We start from the raw sequence: 15823 nt of genomic DNA, 5'->3' as shown, positions 1-15823 counted from the left end.
CAATAGATGTTTAGAGAGAGAAATAAATGCATAAAACTTTATCATCCAAAGTGAATCAGAAAGATTGATAATTTGTATGAATAAAAAAAGAACATCTGTTCTTCAATGTGCATGAATAGAAAATAGTATTTAATAAGCTTTAGCTCCCAATGAAGGTCTTCAGCAAAATGAATGCTCAGCAAAAGTAACAGCTTAAATGATTTCTTAGTTCTCTTTATTCACAATTTGGTGCGCCACCACAAGATGGGGTAAACAAGAAGACAGGCTTCTGCCTTGTCAGCTTTTCATAGTCAGGAAATGAGTCACCACAGAAAGCAAGTTTCCGAACAGAGTGTTGTTTTCCAATTGAGTTGCAGTAATACTAATAAATAATATGCCGTATACTTCCTCATCAACTATGCTATTTACCATTTTTGGGATTCTAAAATTACAGGATTGCTGCATGAAGTTTGGCAGAGAGTAGAAACAGGATCTTTAATGAATGCGTTCTCGGGAGGTTAGTAGGACTCTTAAAATGAGCAGTGTCTTTTGTGGCAGTTGCTGACATACTAGATCATAATACAGCACATTTACAGAGGATGGCAGCGTCCTCATCACAATTCGTTTCACTATGCAGCCTGAGGGAGTACCTGCATGGATAATGTCAGTAGTTACAGAGAAGTGGCTGCTGTGCTCAGGGATAGTGGAGGCAGCAGGATTTTACTTTCACTTTTGATGCATAGACTATGAAAATTTAAGTGAACCAGTAGCTATCTTATTGAGTGGACTAGTGTAGATAAGACGAGATATTTTCAGAGCAGTAGTGGCTATCTCCAAAATATAACCTGAAACAGGACACAGAACTCTGCATTCACATTTGCCTTGAAGCTTGGAATTATGAAATTTCCACAAATATAATGAAAATATCGAATAAAACACAATATTGTCATTATCAAATTGATTATGATTAGTGTAGTGTATGTACCTTTAAGAGAGAACTACTTTTACAGCTCCTGTATACTGTAAGTACCGGTAGTGACCACACCTGTATATAAGCCTTGAGCATGCCTCTGTACCCCAGTCTTGAGACTACCCTACTCCAGTAAATACCTGTTGATTGTTAAGTTACAGCATCCGTGTGGTTATTGAAAAACATCATACTCTCAGGATCACGGATCTAACAGTGGCGACGAGTGTTGATTCGAATCTACCTGCAACTCTGCATTTCCCTTCGAGGATTCGCTCCGGGAGGGCGGTGGAAGAAAGTCGAGGCCAGAAACACGGGTGTCAACCACGAGCAACCGCCCAGTTGTCCGGCAGAGAGTGAACATCGCAGGGGAGGCTGTGGAGACCCGGGCTTGGTTCCCCAGCCACGACGATCAGCAATAGACTGACGACAGGTACAGCACAGACCCTTCCCGGACAGTGGCGGCTGGAGCCGACCGACGGCGGAGAGAAAGCCGAGCAGCGTCGACGGGGTAAGACAGAGGGTGAAGCGCACAGGGTGCAGCCGGGGGGTTGAAAACTGAGCGGCGTCGAGGAAAAACAAAACGGAGAGAGAGAGGGTAAAGCAACAGCCGGGTTCAGGACCGAGCGGAGGAAACGGGAAAGGCGCCCAAAAAAAAAAGAACGCGCAGAGCACAGCCAGGGCTCAAGGGATGAACAGTGTCCGCGGGGAGAAGAAGGGAGAGCGCGGGAGACGCCACTGAGAAGAAGGAAGAGCGCGGGAGACGCCATTTTTAGAAGCCGCAGCGGAGAAGAAGGGCGAGCGCGGGAAGGAAGGAAAGCACGGGAGACGCCATTTTGTGCCAGCGGAGAAGGGGAAGCGCGGGAGACGCCATTTTTGACAGTTAAATCACACCCAGGGATGCAGAAGAGTGGCAGTATCTCTACGTTCGACAATGAAGTCGAAGATTGGGTGACATATGTGGAACGTATTGAGGTGTACTGCAGGGCGAATGAAGTGCCAGATGCTAGGAAAGCACTGGTTTTGTTAAATTCCATGGGTGCAAAAACTTATGGGTTACTGCGAAACCTAATAACCCCAGAGAAGCCTGTGAACAAGAATTTCGAAAGCACAGTAGAAATCCTACAGGACCACTTAAACCCCACACCGCTGCTGATAGCAGAACGATTTAAGTTCCATAAAAGGAACCAACACAAAGACGAAAGCAATGCTGAGTACTTAACGGAACTGCGCAAGCTATAGAAACACTGCCAGTTTGGAGTGGGACTAGCAGATACGTTAAGGGACAAGTTTGTGTGTGGGCTGCAAAGTGAAGGAACCCAGAAACGGCTTCTATCAGAAAAGGATCTTACGCTGGCCAAGGCTTTCAGTATGGCAGTATCACACGAAGCAGCCGCAAGGAGCGCTGCAGAGATACAACGGAGACCGCAAGAATATGGCACCAATGAAATGTCCTATGGAACAGGGAAGTGCTATCGCTGCGGCAGAACAACACATGACCAGAAGGATTGTTGGTTCAAGGACCAAGTGTGCAGACAGTGTGGAAAAGCAGGACACATAGCAAGAGTCTGCAGGTCTGGGAAGAAAACCAACAGTAAGAAATCTCCACAGGAGAAGTACAAAAAGGTACACCAGGTGATGGACAGTAGTTCAGACGAACAGAAAAGTGACACAGACTCCGGAAGCAAGGAGCTGGGTTGTCTGAAATTACATAAGGTAACCAAAATGGAGGATCACCAGACTATCTGGGTTACACTCAAGATAGACAGAGTCCAAGTGAAAATGGAATTGGACACAGGATCAGCCCTAACAGTCATAAACCAAAGGGACTACAAGCGGCTATTTTCACATATACCCTTGAAAGCTACAGAGATTGTCTTGAAGACGTACACGGGGCAAAAAGTCTACCCCAAAGGAAAAATAAGGGTGAAAGTGATATATAAAGGCCAGGAAATACCTAAAATGGATATATATGTATTGCCAGATGGAGGACCACCACTGCTAGGACGTGAATGGATCCAGAAGATACAATTAGATTGGCATTCCATACAGGCACTGAAGGTTGAGGCCAAAAAGGATGACGACGTCACACCTGGACGACTGTCAAAAATGCTAACTGACGCAAAAGAAGTGTTCCAGGAGGGACTTGGAACACTAAAAGGCATAACAGCAACGATTAAAATAGAGGAAAATGCAAGCCCAACGTTTCTTAAGGCCAGACCAGTGCCTTATGTGATCAGACCAGCTGTTGAAGCAGAGCTGGAAGGGTTGGAACGTTCAGGAGTACTGTCCAAAGTAGACTGGAGCGAGTGGGCTACACCCATCGTTCCTGTAATGAAGAGGTCATTGAGTAATACGCCTGGGGAACCAAAGAAGGTCCGCATCTGTGGGGATTTTAAGGTGACAGTGAACCCAGTCCTTCACACGGTACAATATCCGCTTCCACGAATTGAGGATATTTTCGCCTCGCTATCTGGAGGTAAACGCTTCACCAAAATTGATCTAGCCCAGGCGTACTTGCAAATGGAGGTAGAAGAAGCCTCGAAACAATACCTTACGATTAACACTCATAAAGGTCTCTATCAATACAACCGGCTGGTGTTCGGGGTAGCATCGGCTCCGGCTATTTGGCAAAGGGCAATGGATCAAGTCCTGCAAGGGATTCCAGGGACCCAGTGTTATTTGGACGACATCCTGGTCACGGGCGAAAATGACAGTGATCAGCTCGCCAACTTGGAGAAGGTGCTCACCAGATTAAAAGGAATATGGGCTACGAGCTAATCGCCACAAGTGCGAGTTTTTCCAGAAGCAGATCTCGTATTGTGGCCACGTCATCGATGAAGAGGGGTTACACAAGTCCCCTGAAAAGATTGAGGCAATAGTCAAGGCTCCAGCACCGGAAAATGTGTCACAACTGAGGTCGTTCCTCGGGCTGGTAAACTACTACCATAAGTTCTTACCAAATTTGTCCACGGTATTACACCCACTGAACACCCTACTGCAAACAGGGGTACCATGGAAGTGGAATGACGAACGTAGAAGAGCTTTCCAGAAGTGTAAAGAATTGATCACATCTAAAGAGGTGTTGGCCCATTTCAACCCAGCGGTGCTGTCGCACAAATTCCCAGACGGGTTGGAGAGGCCAGTAGCCTTTGCGTCTCGGTCACTAACCTCAGCCGAGCGCAACTACGCCCAGATTGACAGGGAGGCCCTCAGCCTAGTATGGGGAGTAAAAAAATTCAACCACTATCTGCATGGGCAGAAGTTCACCTTGCTGACTGACCACCAACCACTTGTCTCCATCTTTAATCCTAAGAAGGGCGTTCCAGTGATGACTGCACAACGGTTATAAAGATGGTCCCTGTTTCTAGGGGCGAATCAATATGAAATAGAATATAAAGGCACGAAACAGCATGGAAACGCTGATGGGCTATCGCGCCTGCCACTGCCTACTGTGGAGGAAGCACCAGCAGTGGACCCTATCGAGGTATTTTATTCGTCAATAATTGAACGATTGCCAGTAACGAATGCGGATATAGAGAAGGAGACCCGCAATGATCCGACGCTGTCTCGGGTATATGATTTGACGGTGAGGGGATGGCCAACATATGGCGACTCACTGTTGCCAGCATTCTCATCCAGAAGAGAACAGATGTCAGTATGCCAGGGGACAGTGATGTGTGGATCCAGAGTGGTGATTCCACCCAAGTTAAGGGAGAGAGTGCTAAATGAGCTACATGAAGGCCATCTGGGGGGAGTGAAAATGAAAAGCCTTGCTAGGGCTTATGTGTGGTGGCCGGGAATCGATCAACAAATCGAAGACCTAACCAAGAGCTGCTCAGGATGCCAGAAGGTCCAAAATGCACCACCACATGCCCCTCTACATCAATGGGAGTGGCCCTCCTCTCCATGGCAACGGGTGCATATTGATTTCGCTGGTCCATTCATGGACTCAATGTTCTTAATAGCAGTGGATGCTCATTCAAAGTGGCCTGAGGTGATAAAAATGTCCTCAACCACTACAGAGAAAACGATCGCAGTCCTACGGACCATTTTTGACAGAAACGGCTTGCCAGAGCAGATTTGCTCTGATAATGGACCACAGTTTGTGTCCGAAGAGTTTCGAAAATTTATGAGAAGGAATGGGGTAAGGCATTACACATCCGCCCCGTATCATCCAGCCACAAATGGATTGGCTGAGAGGTTCGTACAAACCTTTAAGAAAGCGATAAAGGCCATGTGCGACGATGAAATTCCACTGCAGCATAAGGTGGACAATTTCTTATTAGCCTACCGAAACGCGACACATGCAGTTACCAACCAGACCCCGGCCATGATGTTCTTTAACCGAAGGTTGAGATCTCGTCTGGACTTGCTCAGACCAAATGTGCGAAGAAATGTTGAGGATAAACAATTCCAGCACATCAATGAGAAGCCGACAAGGAGCTTCAACGTAGGACAACCAGTCTTGGCCCGTGACTACCGAACAGAGAAATGGCAACCCGGAACGATATGCACAAGGCAGGGGCCATTAATGTACACAGTGGATGTCGGGGAGAACATTGTGAGACGCCACGTTGATCAGATCTTAGCGTCACAGGAACGAGTCAACCCCATGTCTTGTGTACCTGGGGATGAACCCGACATACTGGTAGCATCTACCTCCGAACCAGTAGCAGTGGAACCCGATGAACTAACCGATGAAAAGGGGCCAGAATCGCCTCCGCACCAAGAACAAGAACCTCAGGAAAGGCGCTATCCCGAAAGGATCAGGAAGCCGCCCCAAAGACTGAATCTATAAATGGACTATTGTTGTTTAATGTACATGTTAAAGTGTTAATTGTTATTTGAATATTATAGGTGCTACTAATCTAAAAGGGGAGGAATTGTAGTGTATGTACCTTTAAGAGAGAACTACTTTTACAGCTCCTGTATACTGTAGTACCGGCAGTGACCACACCTGTATATAAGTCTTGAGCATGCCTCTGTACCCCAGTCTTGAGACTACCCTACTCCAGTAAATACCTGTTGATTGTTAAGTTACAGCATCTGTGTGGTTATTGAAAAACATCATACTCTCAGAATCACGGATCTAACAATTAGCTCCTTGAATTTCAGCAGAGTATCACAACAAAAACCACCCAAATAAAATCCTGAACTTGATCCAAATTCACTGAAGATTGATTTGGCTATTAAAATGTATGTGAATACTGACATTCCAATGCCTGATAGGATATTCTTGCTTGACACAGATATTCAATTGATATCACAACTCGCCTGTGCTGAGTTAGTGGCAACAATTGGGACATTACAATTAAGAACATAAGAACATAAGAAATAGGAGCGGGAATAGGCCACTGGGCCCCTCGAGCCTGCTCCGCCATTCAATAAGATCATGGCTGATCTTGGGCTCAAAGCCACTTCCCTGCCCGCTCCCCTTAACCCTTCACTCCCTTATCTTGCAAAAATCTATCTATCTCCACCTTAAATGTATTTAATGACCCAGCCTCCACGGCTCTCTGGGGCAGAGAATTCCACAGATTTACGACCCTCTGAGAGAAGAAATTCCTCCTCATCTCAGTTCTAAAAGGGCGAACCTTTATTCTGAAACTATGCCGAGTTCTAGATTCAGTGGCCCTAAGCTAAGAGACAGAGAAAAATTAAATCAGCCAGGGTTCCCACTCTTGATTGCTATCCATTGACCTCATGCTGGAAAAGATACTTGTTAGAAGGATTCACAATTGGATTTGGCGGTGATGTCAAACTGTCTAAGCCCTACGCTCTGGAATTCCCTCCCTAAACCTCTCTGCCTCTCCACCTACTTCTCTTCCTTTAAGACCTTCTTTAAAACCCATCTCTTTGACCAAACTTTTGGTTATCCCTCCTCATAGCTCCTTCTTTGGCTCAACATCCAGTTTTGACTGATTTGGCTTTTGTGATGACCCTTGGGACATTTTTCGATGTTAAAGGTGCTGTTTAAATGTAGTTGTGACTCATTTCTATATTTTGTATAAATACATTATATAATGTACTGTGCAGGAGCCCTACATATGCACAATAGATGGCCAATAATGAGTTCTACTGCCTTCCCCTTGTGTTCATCACATAAACTCACTTTTTTTTAAATTCACAATGTACAGTATAATTATTTTTTATCATATAAATGCATAATGCACCCTGATGTGAAAGAAGATGGGTCTTTCCTTGTTGTTGAATGGTCATTGTGATTTAAGCCTATGAAAATTATTATTTATATAACATTTGTTTGATATAGGCAAATGTTACAAATTTACCTCAGGATTTCTGTAAAAATACTAATTGACTGTTTCTGCAGGTGACAATTATTACCTGCATTGTATATATGTATATACAAAATGATTCTTAAATTAGGAAACAGTATACTTTCTATTCCATAGTTACAGAATTAAAATTGTACAATATAATCAATTATCTCTACCTGCAAAAGAATTCCATGTACCAATGCAGTAACACATCAAGGAGTACAGATGACACTGCAAGACATAAGGGCAAATCTTGAACAGTTTCTCAAAGTTATCTGAACCCAAAGATGTGTTTCTACTTGGACAGACACCACTCGTTATAGATTACTTTATATAATGTTAGGAGAGGCATAAGGAAAATCAGTAAAGGAGTTCAATGTCAAGCTACCTGGCAGCATATATGGCTCACATACTGTTACTGGACTGATGAGGATATTTATTTTATTGAATGTTAAAATATTTGCTTTATCACTATATCTGCCAACAAATATGCACAAAATAAAAGTTGGGGAGTTTTTTTTTACCTTATAGCTACACTGTCTAACTGTATGTATTAATTCTTGGATAACCAAATCCACGCACTTCAGGCAAGGTTCCTTGAGTTTCACAATCTGTTTCTTCACAATAGTTTCAAAGGCCATGTCAGGGGTAAACAAACCTGGTCTGTAGGCATTAAAGACAAGGAGAAATATCAATCTTGATATAGATTGCACTGAGAAAGACATTGCACATGTATCACTTACTAAAATCTTCACCACCTCCTAAAGCAATCCTCGAAACTATTTTTGCATGCACAGTGGAATTTTTTACATCACTTAAAAATGGAAGATAAGCTGTAACAAAGGGAAAATTGAACCCTGAAACAGGTAACTCAACCTAAATAAGGCCAAATCACAAATATCAGCTACATAATATATTTGTAATATAAATCTTAATATACTTTACTGCATTTATGTCCTTGGCAAACATCATGCAACTACTTCACACTGTTCAGAGAATATCTTTGACTGTTTTTCAAAGTAACAAAGTAGGTAAAATATTTGTAAAAAATGAGTGAGGTTGATTACAGCGAACACTGAGTCTGTTCATTATACCATTAGCTTATATAAGGTTTCAATCTTGGCAGTGAAACAAAACTGCAGGCTGCATTTCTATTTTCCTAATGACATAATCTAACCTGCCAAAATTTAATTCAAATATGCACAATATACCTTCTTAAATTAGGAAACGGTATACTTTCTATTCCATTGTTACAGAATTAAAATTATACACTATAATCAATTAGCTCTACCTGCAAAAACACTCAAATGTTATAGAGCGTACCTACACGCATGTTATATCAAAAGAAAGCTCATCATTAGGGGAGTCTCACAGGCGTATTTACTTTTTGGTCAGACAAAAATTGTTCCGACAGTAGACAAAAAACGTTCAAAAAATGTTCAAAAATCCGCTCATTAGCGGTTGACCAATCCTACCGCTCATTAGCGTTGAGTGACGTGATGGCTGACCAATCCTACGGGGTGGGCGGGGCCTAATCATTCAAACTGCCGTTAGTGCGGGAGCGGGAGCTGAGCGGCGGCCATTAAACACCTGTCGGGCCTCAAGCTAAAAAAATGGTAATGGGGATTAAATGATATGAAATATAGATTTCCAGCAAAAAAAAAGTTGGTTTTAAAAGAAAAAAAAAACCCATTTGCAAAGGGGACTCGGGCTTCCCCCCCCCTCGGCAGTGGATGAGCTGCCTGCAGGCCTCAGGCCTCGAAGCCTCGGCCTCTGCTCGCCAGCCATGCCCTAGCTAGGCACCACCCGTCCCGCTGGGCCCAATTCCAAACCAGCAGCCCGTGTGCGCCGCCATCTTGGTAAAGGCTGGCGGGGCGGGGTGGGGCCGGGCGTAGCCATCGCCGCCATCTTGGTAAAGGCTGGCGGGGCAGGAGACAGCGAGCGCGTGAACGTCGGCGGCGGCCCGGAGCGGTACCTGAACGAAGGTGAGTCGGGCCGGGCCTCACGCGCTAGGCCGCGCACGGGCCGGCCCTGAGGCGCTGATCCGCACACGGGGGCTTCGGGTCACCGCGTCCGGGCTCTGAGGAAAGGGAGGGAGAGAGGGGGAGGGAGGGAGAGAGAGAGAGGAAATCAGGGAGAGACAGGGGGAGGGAGAGGAGAGGGGGGAGAGGGAGAGGAGGGGGGGAGAGGGAGAGAGGGAGAGGGGGGGAGAGGGAGAGGGGGGGAGAGGGACAGGGGGGGAGGGAGAGGGACAGGAGAGGGAGGAGAGGGGGGAGGGAGAGGAGGGGGGAGGGGGAGGAGAGGGGGGGAGGAGAGGGGGAGGGAGAAGGGAGGGGGAGGGAGCGAAGAGGGGGAGGGAGAGAGGAGGGGGGAGGCAGAGAGAGCGGGAGGGAGGGAGAGGAGAGGGGGAGGGAGAGGAGAGGGGGAGGGAGGGAGAGGAGAGGGGGAGGGAGGGGGAGGAGAGGGGGAGGGAGGGTGAGGAGAGGGGGAGGGAGGGAGAGGAGAGGGGGAGGGAGGGAGAGGAGAGGAGCAGGGAGGGTAAGGAGAGGGGGAGGGAGGGAGGGAGAGGAGGGAGGGAAGGAGGGGGAGGGAGGGAGGGGAGAGGGGGAGGGAGGGAGAGGAGAGGGGGAGGGAGGGAGAGGGGGAGGGAGGGAGAGGGAGTAAAGCAGGGAGAGACAGGGGGAGGGAGAGAGAGAGGGTGAGGGAGGGAAAGAGTGAGGGGGTGGGAGAGGTCGCCTTCTTCCTTCCTTCTTTCCTTTGCAGGGGTCCATCGGGCCAGGCCTGAGGCGCTCCTTCCCCCCCTCTCTCTCCAGGTGAATCCTGAACTAAATCCAGCAGTCTCTCTCTCTCTCTCTCTCTTCTCCCCCGTCTCGCTCTTCTCCCCCAGTCTCTCTCTCTCTCTCTCTCTTCCCCCTGTCTCTCTTCTCCCTCCCCCGCGCCCCCCCCCCAGTCTCTCTCTCTCTCTTTCCCTCTCTCTCCTTCCCACACAGACAGACAGACAGACAAACTCTTTTATATATATAAAAATTATTTCTACTTTTTTCATAACAACATGCCCTCAAAAAACGCTCGGCACCGCCGGGCACTCCAGCTAGTAAAATATAAATAAACTCATCACAGCAAGCAAGTCTTTGAGTAAATTCCTTTTACCGATAACAAGCTAGATTAATCAATCCAGGTGTAGCATTTCTCGTTCTTCAAATGAAGTCATCCATCACAGATGATAAGGACAGCAAATCAACAGAGGCAATGACAAGGAACATTTGTCTCCAAGACATTTTTTTAACCAATCTGCTTTGGCCATAAAAACCAAGGTAGCAGTGAACATGTGAGGACAGGAATTAATTGCTTAATTTTTTTAATTGCTATTCTTCCCATGTTGGATACTTCATGACAGTTTTAGTCATAGACTCAAAGGAACCATGTGTTAATTTTTTTAAATGGTACATTCCCATTACAGAAATATTACTGGCCCAGCTAGATTCTGCAATGTGTAATTAAATTCAATGCCTTAATCCTTGAATCCAATCCTGTAAGTCGTTATGGAAACAGAAATATTTCAAGTAATTTGGGAAATTAGAATTAGATCCAATTTTGTCAAACTTGTGCTATAAAAATATGTTGCGTGTAATTGGCAAATGAACTTCAATACAGGTAAGTGTGTGGTGGTACATTTTGGTAGGAAGAATAAGGAGGCCACATAGTCCTTGGAAAATAAGTGTCTAAATGGGGTAGAGGAACAGAGGGATCGGGGGGTACAGATACACAAATCACTAAAAGTAGCGACACAGGTTAATAAGGCCATAAAGTAAACAAAACACTGGGGTTCACGTCTAGCAGGATAGAATTGAAAAGCAGAGCAGTTGGCCCAGAAATTCGGGTTTCCACGGGCGAGTACGCACAGGGTACTCACCCGTAGGCCCAACGGAAGTGCCGGTTTCGTGCATGCACTGCCATGCGCGGGAAACCGGAACTTCGGTTCCCTTAAAGGAAGGGGGAAGGGGTTCAGAGGTCGAACGCGTACACCGGAGGGGCAGCGGTGTGCGCATGGAAGTTACTTTTTTTTCCAGGTTTCTCCGGGAAGGTAAGTCTCCAGGAGTGTCACATGTAAAAAGCAGGCGCAAGGCCTGCTTTTAACAAGGTAAGTGGTGAATTAATTAAAATTAAAATATATTTTCCAAAGGTTTATTATTTTTAAATACTTTAAAGAAAAGTAAGTTTATTTTTAGCCCCATTAGAAAATGTAATTAATTTTTTCAAAAATTTAAATTATTGTTTAAAAGTTATTTTATGTAATTTATAATTATTTTAAAAATGTGATTTAAAAAAAAAATTATTTGAAGTTTTAGTGATGTTTTGGGGCTTATAGTACTTATAGTTTTGACAGCTCTTCCTGTCAATTTTATGAATGGGCATTTCCCTGCTACCATTGGCTCTCCATGGCCCACGTGATCCTAGGGGATGCATCGAACTAACTGCGCCCCTGGGATACGCAAGCACTGCGTGCCGGCAGTTGGAGCAGGCCCAGGATCGGAATCCCATGCGGGCCCACAGCTCAACGGCTGGCGCGCTAGGTAAGTGCAGGTCGGAGGCTTGCGCCCGTGGGAAGCCCCCGAAACGAATTTCTGGGCCGTTATGTTAAACTTGTATAGAACATTGGTTAGACCACACTTGGAGTACTGTGAACAGGTCTGGTCTCCATATTATAAAAAGACACTGGAGAAGGTGGAAAAAAGATTTACTAGAATTATACCAGAACTGAGAGGTTATACCTATCAGGAAAGATTGAACAAGCTAGGTCTCTTTTCTCTAGAAAACAAAAGACTGAAGGATGACCTGATAGAGGTCTTTGAGATTATGAAAGGGTTCGATAGGGTAGAAGTAGAGAAGATGTTTACACTTGTAGATGAAACCAGAACTAGGGACCATAAATATAATACAGTCACTCATAAATCTAATATGGAATTCAGGAGAAACTTCTTTACCCAGAGAGTGGTTAGAATGTGGAACTCGCTGCCACAGGTAGTTGAAGCAAATAGCACAGATGCATTTAAGGAGAAGCTAGATAAACACATGAGGGAGAAAGGAGTAGAAGGATATGTTGATGGGATTAGATGAAGAAGGATGGGAGGAGGCTTGTCTGGAGCATAAACACCGATGGGACTGTTGGGCCAAATGGCTTGTTTCTGTGCTGTAAATACTATGCAATACGATGTAATACCATGCAATGAGAAGTTTCAAAATAATATTCCTCATATAATACTTACCTAGCTCTTATGTTCCACATCTTATATGTAAAAATTGTGAAGGAAAACAAATCATGTTAGCATTAATTTCTTTCCTTTACCACAACAATATTGCTATAACGTTATTGTTCTCGGAGATATTACTGGTTCAAAACATTGGATTTAAAACAACAGGAAATGTACAAAGCATATTTATATATTTTTCATTTTCTTCTATGTTACTGGTTAAAATACATAACTTTTGTGGTACATGGTCAGTATCACCCTATAAAACAACTTGCCTGATACCATGGATATTCTTAATAGCATAGCTAATTTCTCTCCGTAGTTCCTTTTCATCAAACTCCATCTACAAAATTTAAAAAATGTACTATTTAGTCCTCACACCAGAAAGTGAGAAACAGTAACATCAGGGGCATCTTATGGCCATGCAAAGGAAATAAATTTGTACATGAAAATTAATGCTTTCTGTTCATTTTAACCATTTGAAATACAAATATCCTTTCAAGCTTTTAAAATGCACATATTAAGTGGAGTGTTTATAATGTCTCCTGCCTTCCAGCCTATCACAGACCTTCCCTTAGTTCTTTCCTCCCCTTCTCCCTTTCCCTGCCCAAACACTTGCTTAAAAATCTGTTACTTCTCTAACTTTTTCCAGTTCTCTGTTTCTTTCTCCATGATGCTGCCAGACCTGCTGAGTGTTTCCAGCGTTTTCTGTTGTTGTTTCAGATTTCCAGCATCTGCAGTATTTTGTTATTGTTTACTAATTTGGTTCTTTAAAACTATAATACAAAATACTGAAGTGGAATTACAACAGAAAAAATAGCTGATTTCTTCACTGAATCTAATTATTAGACCTTAGAACACTGCTGCATTATTCATCAGAATGTTACAGTCTTCAAAGCACCCAATACAACAAAAACAGCAAAAATAAACTGCTGCTTCAAGAGTTCCATATATTATAAGTGTTTTATTTTACACTAGCTGGAGTGCCCGGCGGTGCCAAGGGTTTTTTGAGGGCATGTTGTTATGAAAAAAGTAGAAATAATTTTTATATATATATATAAATGAGTTTGTCTGTCTGTCTGTGTGGGAAGGAGAGAGAGAGGGAAAGAGAGAGAGAGCGACTGGGGGGGGGGGGGGTGGGAGAGAGGCCCGGGGATCGAGAGAGAGACTGGGGGGAGAAGAGAGAAACGGGGGGAGAGAGTGACTGGGGGGAAGAGAGAGAGAGAGAGAGACTGGGGGGAGAAGAGAGAGATGGGGGAAGAGAGAGAGAGAGAGACTGGGGGGAGAAGAGAGAGACTGGGGGGAGAGAGAGAGAGAGAGACTGGGGGGGAGAGAGAGAGAGAGAGACTGGGGGGGAGAGAGGGAGAGAGACTGGGGGGAGAGAGAGAGAGACTGGGGGGAGAGAGAGGGAAAGAGAGGGGGGGAGGGAGAGAGAGAGAGGAAAGGAGAAAGAAAGAGAGGAAAGGAGAGAAAGAGAGAGAGGAAAGGAGAGAGAGGGAAGGAGAGAGAGAGAGAGAGGGAAGGGGTGGGGGTGACGGGGTGTTGGGGGGGGAAGGTGGTGTGCGTGGGGGGGAAAGGGGGGTGTGTGGGGGGGAAGGGGGGCGTGAGGGGGAAAGGGGGGTGTGGGGCCTTGGTGACCCGGAGCCCTGCTCACTTTCGGTCGGGCTCTCGGGCCGCACGGTTGACACCGCGGGGAAGGCCGTGCGTGGCGGGTCCCGCTCCGGACCATCGCAGCAGCTTGCCTGCGGCCTAGTCGAGGGGGGGAAAGCCCGAGTCCCCGGCCCGCGGCCGCAAGCGGAGCCGAGCCCCGGGACCGGGCCGAGGGGGGGAAAGCCCGAGTCCCCGGCCGCAAACGGAGCCGAGCCCCAGGACCGGGCCGAGGGGGGGAAAGCCCGAGTCCCCGGCCCGTGGCCACAAACGGAGCCGAGCAACAAAAAATCCCCTCCACACACACACGCAAAGTGGGAAAAATGAAGCTGTTAAAATGTGAATAAAACTAAAAGCTGAGGTAAAGATGGCCGAATTAATTGCAGTTTGAAAGATTAGGCCCCGCCCACACACGCCATGAAACGCCCCCCGTGACGCACCGATTGGTCAACCATCAGGTCACTGAACTGTAGGATTGGTCAACCATCACGTCACTCAATGCTAATGAGCGGTAGGATTGGTCAACCACTAATGAGCGGATTTTTGAACGTTTTTTGTATACTGTCCAAACAATTTTTGTCTGACCAAAAAGTAAATATGCCTATGAGACTCCCCTAATCATAAGCTTTCTTTTGATATAACATATGTGTAGGTACGCTCTATAACTTTTGAGTGTATAGCGGACAGACAGACATACAGACAGACATACAGACAGAGACATACAGACAGACAGACGGACAGATCCTTTTATATATATAGATGTGTCATCCACTATATATTTTGTTTAATTTATTGGAATATAGGAACTATTTCTTAACTTTAGAATTAAGTCTCTGGAGGAGACTGATCTGAACTGCCTAAGCCTTTGAGCTGGAAATTACTATTGCTGATGACAAATGTTTGACATGCTCTTTTAACAGTCTTGCTATTTTAAAATAGGTTAAAATAGTGACAGAGGCATGTCACACAACTGTATTCATTGTCATCCACCAATATCTCCATATTTTTTTAATTTATTCATTCAAGGCCAGCATTTATTGCCCTTGAGAAGGTGCTGGTGAGCCACCTTCTTGAACCGCTGTCCTTATTAGCAGTTTGGTACAACTGAATGGCTTGCTGGGCCATTTCAGAGGGCAGTTAAGAGTCAACCACATATAGGCCAGACCACGTAAGGGCAGCAGATTTCCTTCCCTACAGGACATTAGTGAACCAGATGGGTTTTTACGACAATCCGATAGTTTCATGGTCACCATTATTGATACTAGCTTTTTATTCCAGATTTATTTAATTAGCTGAATTTAAATTCCGCAGTTGCCGTGGTGGGATTTGAACTCATGTCTCTGGATTAGTCCAGGCCTCTGGACTACTAGTCCAGTAAAATAACTACTATGCTACCATTCCCATTATTCCACTGTATTTTTTAATACATAGTTCATTCCTACTGCTGTGACCTTCAAATTAATATTTTTGTAAATATAAAAAATTGCTGATGGAAACATAAGGTGTTGGCTTTAAATACATTTATGATGTTCATTAATCATTGTTAATTTTCTTCTATTCACAAAATCCTTACAGGTTATCTAATGCCTGCCCTACAGCATCAAAAATGTTTTTTTACACAGCGGGATTTATTGGAGCATGGAATACTTTGCCAAAGAGAATAGTTGAGGCAGAGACCATTGCTTCTCTCAAGGGAA

At 45.0% G+C, this 15823-nt stretch overlaps 1 protein-coding gene across 1 annotated transcript in view; it reads right to left on the bottom strand.

The window, feature by feature from the left end:
- Positions 1-15823, bottom strand: part of dnm3a (dynamin 3a) — a 452439-nt gene that overhangs the window by 202397 nt on the left and 234219 nt on the right. Inside the window, exons 9-10 of the mRNA XM_085978004.1 lie at positions 12755-12822; positions 7752-7890 (exon numbers count right to left, since the gene is read on the bottom strand). Coding sequence (XP_085834130.1) covers positions 7752-7890; positions 12755-12822 — 207 coding nt within the window. The remainder of the gene's footprint in view (positions 1-7751; positions 7891-12754; positions 12823-15823) is intronic.

Source organism: Somniosus microcephalus, chromosome 3, assembly GCF_052327205.1.
Source record: "Somniosus microcephalus isolate GS21.2 chromosome 3, FLI_Smic_1.0, whole genome shotgun sequence".
NCBI classification, from domain to species: Eukaryota; Metazoa; Chordata; class Chondrichthyes; order Squaliformes; family Somniosidae; genus Somniosus; species Somniosus microcephalus.
This window is presented reverse-complemented; position numbering and strand designations above follow the sequence as displayed.